The sequence below is a fragment of the Phalaenopsis equestris genome, unplaced genomic scaffold (genome assembly GCF_001263595.1).
Source record: "Phalaenopsis equestris unplaced genomic scaffold, ASM126359v1 Scaffold000024, whole genome shotgun sequence".
In the NCBI taxonomy this organism is placed as follows: Eukaryota; Viridiplantae; Streptophyta; class Magnoliopsida; order Asparagales; family Orchidaceae; genus Phalaenopsis; species Phalaenopsis equestris.
In genome coordinates this window covers 78,075-85,377 of record NW_018164466.1, presented here as the reverse complement: position 1 = coordinate 85,377, position 7,303 = coordinate 78,075, and the positions used below count along the sequence as shown (strand labels likewise).

The 7,303-nt window shown below is 35.1% G+C and overlaps 1 protein-coding gene across 1 annotated transcript; it reads right to left on the bottom strand.

The window, feature by feature from the left end:
* Window positions 1-1,519: 1,519 nt before the first annotated feature.
* Window positions 1,520-4,547, bottom strand: LOC110018550. The gene is made up of 3 exons (XM_020715893.1): window positions 4,189-4,547; window positions 2,431-2,919; window positions 1,520-1,954 (listed from the first exon to the last, which is right to left on the bottom strand). Exons 1-3 carry the CDS (start codon window positions 4,489-4,491, stop codon window positions 1,640-1,642), a joined length of 1,107 nt encoding a protein of 368 aa, XP_020571552.1. The 5' UTR covers window positions 4,492-4,547; the 3' UTR covers window positions 1,520-1,639.
* Between the last annotated feature and the right edge of the window lie 2,756 nt (window positions 4,548-7,303).

Sequence of the window (7,303 nt, the reverse complement as noted above, 5' to 3'; positions counted from 1 at the left end):
GACCAATTTATGGACTTGGGCATCCTTCCGCAATTTTCCTACTTTGCAGTCAATCTCAAGTTCCATATGAAAGCTGGGAAAATGTTTTATTACCTTGGGAGCTGATGATTCCTACTTATGATAGTTATGTTGGGATTGGAAATTAAGCATTAGATACTATCTTAGATCACTCAACACATGCTTCAACCCCATTGATGCCACTAACAATTAGAAGTTCACTTGCTATGGAAAAGAAATTGAAGAAAATTGAACGAGAACTTCAGAGTATTAAAAATTCAATAGGAGATTTGAAGGACCTTTTCAATCACCTAATTTCACTTTAGGATCGAAGCGGAGCGGAGCAGAAAGGAGCGGAGCAGAGCGGAAGAATCTGTCCAAATTGGGAAGTTACGTGGGTTGGGGTGCGGGGGAAAAGCCCTACGGTATGGTACAGGGATAATGTAGTAATTACATATTGTGCCTAGGGTTTACTCTTGAGGTTATAAATAGGCATGTTAGTAACCCCAGGAGGTATCCATGAATTTTGTAACCTCTTTTCTGAATATTGAAAGGAACTGGTCACTCTGCTCCCGAGGACGTAGGCATCTTTGCCGAACATCGTTAAATCTTTGTGTTCTTCTGGATTTGTGTCGATTACTATTTTTCTTCGCCCTAATTTTCTCAACAGATCTCTTGAGAAGAAAAGAGTTCGGATGTTCACATAAATACCACAATCCTTTTATATTGTATCTAAAACTTTAAGGTTTTATATTTACATACATATCCTAAAAAGTAACATTGCATCACAAATATAATTGTGATTAACTACATAGATTTATAGCACTAAGATATTATAAATTTGAATCTCAAACTTTATGAGTTTCACATGTTAATACTAGGGCTGTCAAAACGGCTTATTGTTCGCGAATATCTCGTGTTCGACTCGTTCGCTAAGTTAACGAGCACGAGCCGAACACGAACAACATGAACCAATATTTATTCGTTATTGTTCGGTTTGTTTTGGCTCGAAATACTACTAATCAATTATATATATATCTTTGATGAGTCGTATTTAAAAAAAAAATAATTGACTGCAAGGCTACAAAGATTTATAATCAATTAAAAGTATTAATGAAGAAAATAGAATAAAAATTGTTTAATCAGATTCAAATTATGTTTTAAATTTTGCTACAATCCTTAACATCTTATTGCTACGTGATTAGAGTCGTCAAAATGATTCTTTGTTCGTAAACGGCTCGTATTCGGCTAGCTAAGCAAACGAGCCTAACACGAACACACTTTTTGAGCTCGAAATATAAACGAGCCGAACATGAGCGAAGCTTAGCTCGTGTTCGGCTCATTATACATAAGAATTGTGTGGCATGTATTTGAATTTCTCATTTATTTAATTTTCAATTCATTAATTACTTACTTTTTATCAAAATCAAATAATACTAGCACCCAATGCCAAACAATATATACTCACACATGAACATGTTATGTACATTCACTTCAAACAAAAATTAAGTGGCACCACTTAAAATATAACAAGAACACACAAATATTGGGATGTGCCCTGTAATTGTACAATAGTGTGGCCGTATCCAAACCATCGTGATACTCACACCAATACAAGTTATCCAATTTACCGCATTAAGAATTAAGAAAATGAACAACTCGACCCCAAACGTTGAGCCAAATAAACAAGGTGCCAGCCAAGTGCCATAAGAGACAATACATTAAGAAAAGAAGAGATGGCATTGAGCCTTCCAAGCGTCTTGCTCGCCCTTAGCATCTTGCTATGCAATGTCTCTTGTGCGGTCGTTTCAGACCGCTTTGCCTTCTGTTCTAAGTCAATTGACGACGTCGGCGCCAGCGACGATGCCACCACCTCAGCCGGCTCTGCACCACCGTCAGCTCTTAGATCACTTCGCCTTCCCTCCTCTTTCTCCAGCTTCATTCTCTCAAACATTACCTGTAAAAAACGCCTCACTCTAAGTAATGAAATCATTTAGAAAATAAAAACTCAAAAGGATTAAAATGAAGAATTTGAAATTTGAAAATCAGGCTCCATTTGAGAATACTTTGGATTATCATTTGATTATCTTTGGACATTGTAATGTAAGAATCGTAAAATTTTGATGTTTTAGAACATAGACAATGAGTCCTTATTGAGAAAAATTATTAGGTCAGAACTCCGGATGCATCAAGAGATTAATAGTGGGTGTCACTTGTTAAGTGGGCCTCATAAATTTTAACACTGATCAATCTCGATATATTACGATGGAAAAATTTTACACGTGACGCCCCACAATTAGATTCTGGAGGCAAATTACGTTCAGAATTCGGATGTAATATTTGCTCTCTTATTAAAGAAGCTTTTTCCAGAAGAATCCCTAGTTACAGTAGATTTACGTTCAGTTTATGAGTTCAATGGCAGCAAGATCGAACCTTTGTTGCTCTGGGTTCCAAATAAAACATATTGACCATCGTCATCCCCAACACTCCAAGCAAATTATACCCCTGCACTTTCTCCGCCGTGCTTTTCCACCCTCTTTCAATAAAAAACGCAGCTACCGCCGCCAAAACGCTGACACACACCGCGCCAAAATAAACCGGATAAATCCTGCTCTGCACGATCCCAAACTGCTGCCGCGGCAATGCTGACGCCAACACGTGGCTCGACACGAATGTCACCCAAACGCAGGATCCGAACGCAATTGAAAATCCAAACAGATGCGCGATCGCGGCCGACGACCGCGCCGCTCTCCTCGCTCCCGTAGCCACATGGATCATAAAATCGCGTCCTAAATCCCTCGCTCGCCGCAGAATATCCGTTATATTTTCTTCCAATTTCGCGGCCGTCGCCTCCACACGACTGAAGGGCTTTCTCGTCGCCGTTGAAGTATTGACGGCGACGTCTTCGCCGACGCCGTTAACCTGATTTAAATGAGATGAGAACCAGTGAGAAATACAAAAGAGAGAACTTTGAAATGAATTATAATTTTGTTCAATTTTTTAACAGCAGTAATGAGTGTATATAAATTAATATATCTAAATTTAATATTATTTATTTATTTAATTAGCTTATCAGCTTCTAAATTTATGCAAAAGTTAAAATTATATATATTTAAATATAAAAAATTAAATTTTAGTTATTAAATAGAAAAAAATTAATATCTAAATCTTTATATTTAAACAGAACACTTTCACCCATAAATTAAATCTATAATTTTATTTTAGTTATAATGAAATACATATTTTCATGCATATAATGCGACATGTTTTAAATATGTAAAGTATTATATCAATAAATATAAAAAATTAAGTATTTTGGTATATGAATTCATAAAATTATGTGGTAGAAATTCACTAATTCCCCATTCAATATAATAAATTTTGAATCACGTTACGTGGTAGTGACAAAAAATAAAATAAAATATTAACAGTAACACAAAGAAATATTCCTCTTGTGTTATTCAAGTATTAATGTGTGTTATTTAAATGGAGTAAGTAGGTGTTGTTTGAAGGAAAATTATTCTGTCAGAACTCCTAACACAGAGAATTATTTGGAGTTCAATAAAATCACACTACGTGGTAGTGACAAAAAATAAAATAAAATATGCACAGTAACACAGAGAAATATTTCTCCTGTGTTATTCAAGTATTAATGTGTGTTATTTAAATGACATGATGTGTTATTGACATGGCGTGTTATTATAACATCAAGAATATTTTCAGAACATAAAAATACATAAATAAGATACAATAACACTTGAATAACAAGAGAGAAATATTCCCCGTGCTTTTTTTTTTTCTATCACCGTCATTTGACGTTATTTCATTTAACTTCAAATGATTCTCTACGTTAAGAGTTCTGACAAAATAATTTTTAGTTGTTTGACAACATATAAGACATAAAACATTGGGATTTAGTAAATCAATTAAATTCATATTTACTAAATCATGAATGTGTTAAATCTGAAAAACACTCTGACAATTTCTATCGGGATTTAAGAAGCCGTCATGACCATTGGAGATACTCTAAAACTCTTGAAGTTAAATCTTAAGTCTCGCAAAAATAAATTCATCAGTTCGTGAGATTTAATAAATCCGAAATTTACATACCAACGAAAAATTATTATGTGCAGATAAGAAATATGCAAATAAATGTAAAATTGATGATATCACGATATCACCAAATCTTACCTTAGCGGAAGCGGATTTCACTGCATCCGCGTTGGATTCCTCTAATTGAGCCGTTCTGCATTCGATTTCTGTAATTGGAGAGGACAAGTTCATGTCGGAGGCGGTGTCTTCAAAATTCTCGGAGAGCTTGCCGGAAACTGGAGGAGGAGGAGAAGAGGATGGGGGTGGTAATGGGCCCACTTGCTCCACCACAATGATGGGGCGGCCTTCATGGACTGGGGGATTAGGGTTTGAAGGAGGAGACAGAAAGCAGGCAGCGACCAGGGAGGAGATGAGAAGAGAAAGGGAGAGGAGATTCATCATCTTGTTGGGGGGGGGAAGGTTGGGTTGGGCGTTGAGTAATCTGATCGAACAGTAGATGTGCGGTTTTTAGTTAAGAGAAATAGGAAATTGACACGTGGGTAGAAGAGGAAAGGAGCTCGTGACGCGTGTCGGATCGTACGAGACGTGGGGAGAGAGGGCTTCGCCGGAAGGACACTTGTCGGCAATGTGTTGGACAATTTTACCGGGATTTTTTTTTTAAAATTTATGAGTTGGTTTTTTTAACTACCCGTAATAATGAAAACCGCCAAAGAAATGAGTTGTGTTCTCCACTGATTTGTTTAGTTTAAAAAAGAAAAAATAATATTAATTTAAATTAATATTATATAAAATGATGACCAGAAATAATAATTAAGAGCTAAATAATAAGGATAATAATTTAAATATAAAGCCTTGGAATTTATTATATTTATATATATAGACGTACACAGCGTTGCGTACGTTAGGGAGGTTATTCAGAGGGTATTGTGGGGTTATATCCACTTTATACCCCTTGTAACTTCCTTATAACTTACATGTAACTTACATGCAACCTACAAATAAGTTCTGAGCTTCTGTTTTCATCTTATTGTAGGTTACAGGTAGGTTATAGGTAGTTTAAAAGGAAAGTTACATGAGATATAACGCAGATATAACCCCCAATACCAGAGATATAATGCAGATATAACCCCCAATAGCCTATGTATAACCTCCTGACGTATGCAGCGCTGCGTACATCTTACGTACGCAAATTTTTCTCCACTCACACACCCCTACAATGGGCTAAAATAGGCGTATATTATACACACAGATGTGTGTGCATTAAAAATTTGAGGAAATTTAATCTAAAATATACCTGTATATTATATATGCGAGATTTTAATTTAGAACTTCTTGGTTGACAAATTTGCTCTTAATTTATGGCGTACAAAAATTTTATCATGAATCGTTGTTTAGTGTCCAACATTTGTCAAACATAGACACTAGTGTGACATATGTTGGACACCTCACATATCCAATTTAAGAGAAAATAAAACAAAATTTTGAACATGTGTCTGATATATATGCCATATCAAGGGAAAATTTTCTGTCTGGACTCCGGACATAGCTTTACATGTTGACTCCTAGTAATATACTGTCATGAGTGTTATATCAGGCCCAACTACAAAAATATTAAAGTGGAACCGCGGACTCCACAATAACCCCGGAATAATCTCTGTGGTTACACTTCAATAACCCTGAAATAACACCATAGATGTTATTTCAGGTTTATTTCTAGTTTATTTTGAGGTTTTGAAGAGAAACTCATATAATCCACTTCAATAACTCTGAAATAACCACGAAATAACCTCTACGGTTCTACTTTAATAATCTTGAAATAATACTGCATAATTTTTTTCGGAATTACTTCTACGTTATTTCAGAATTATTGAAGTGTAATATATCAGTTTCTCTTCAATAACCAAAAATAATCTTTGCGGTTCCACCTCAATAACTTTGAAATAATCTCACGATGTAGCACATGTGGCAGCATGTTATTGGAGTCCGCACGTAGCTACATCCGGAGTCAGAACAGAAAATTTTTCCCATATCAAGGGTTTGTTCTATTTTTTTCAATAATAAACATAATATCCCATTTTCGTGCCCCTTATCCATATCTATGTATCATAACTCTCAAACAACAAACTAAAAAGGCATGCACCAATATGTATTATAATGATGATATGGATTAACATTGAATCAGTTAGCATGACTGATTAAATTGTGATGGTTATCATCAAGGCATTGGAATCAAATCTCACATAATTCAAATTTGCCCTTCAACACCTGATATTTCTTAGAAAAAATTGGAACACTACCTTTAATGAATATTTGAGCCACTTTACCATTCATCCATGCGTACTACTCATATTTACATATCTCATGCTGACAGCCATAAGCATATTATGGCTTTATTAAACCTATGTGTTGTGATGAAGTTATAATCTTAAATACAAATACCATCACAGTTAAAAATCTTCAATAAAAAAGGAAGTGAGTTGAAAGGCTATATTAACAGTGATCTATATTATTTTTAAATTAAAATTTTATTAAATTATGAAACAATTTTTGTGGGAAAATATCATTCTTTTTGTAAGTTGGATTCTTTGTGGAGTAGGAAAAAATATTACATCAGTACTACGCACGTAGAAGTAACATCTGTAGCCAATGACATCACGCCATGACATCCCGTGCGACAGAAAAAAAAACGACGCAGTAACACAAGGAATATTCCCCCGTGTCATTCATGTGTTATTGATGTGTCCAATCTCAAGCTGACATATGGAAATCAGGGCGCATCTACATAAAAAATGAAAAAAACATTAAAAACGTGCAACCCGACCCGACTGATGCGTTATAGGAATATTTCATTGCATAGAAATATTCCCTCACATTATTCAATGTGTTATTTTGTATTATTCATATGTTATTGATGTGTTATTGTGTTATTATAACACCAGAAATATTCTCAGGACACAATAATACATAAATAACAAACAATAACACATGAATAACACGGGAGAGAATATTCTCCGTGTTACTGCGCCGGTTTTTATTTTTTTTCCCGCGTTTTTCTGTCGCGCGAGGTGTCATGACGTGATTTCATTGGCTATGCACGTTACTCTACGTGTGTAGTACTGATATAATATTTTTTCGTGGAGTAGACGCAATAGAGAAAAAGGATTCATGTAGCCGACCCCAAGCATTGGGATTAAGGCTTTGTTATTGTTGTTCTAGGAGAAAGATGAAATTGCTTGGAAGTACATTCAAACAT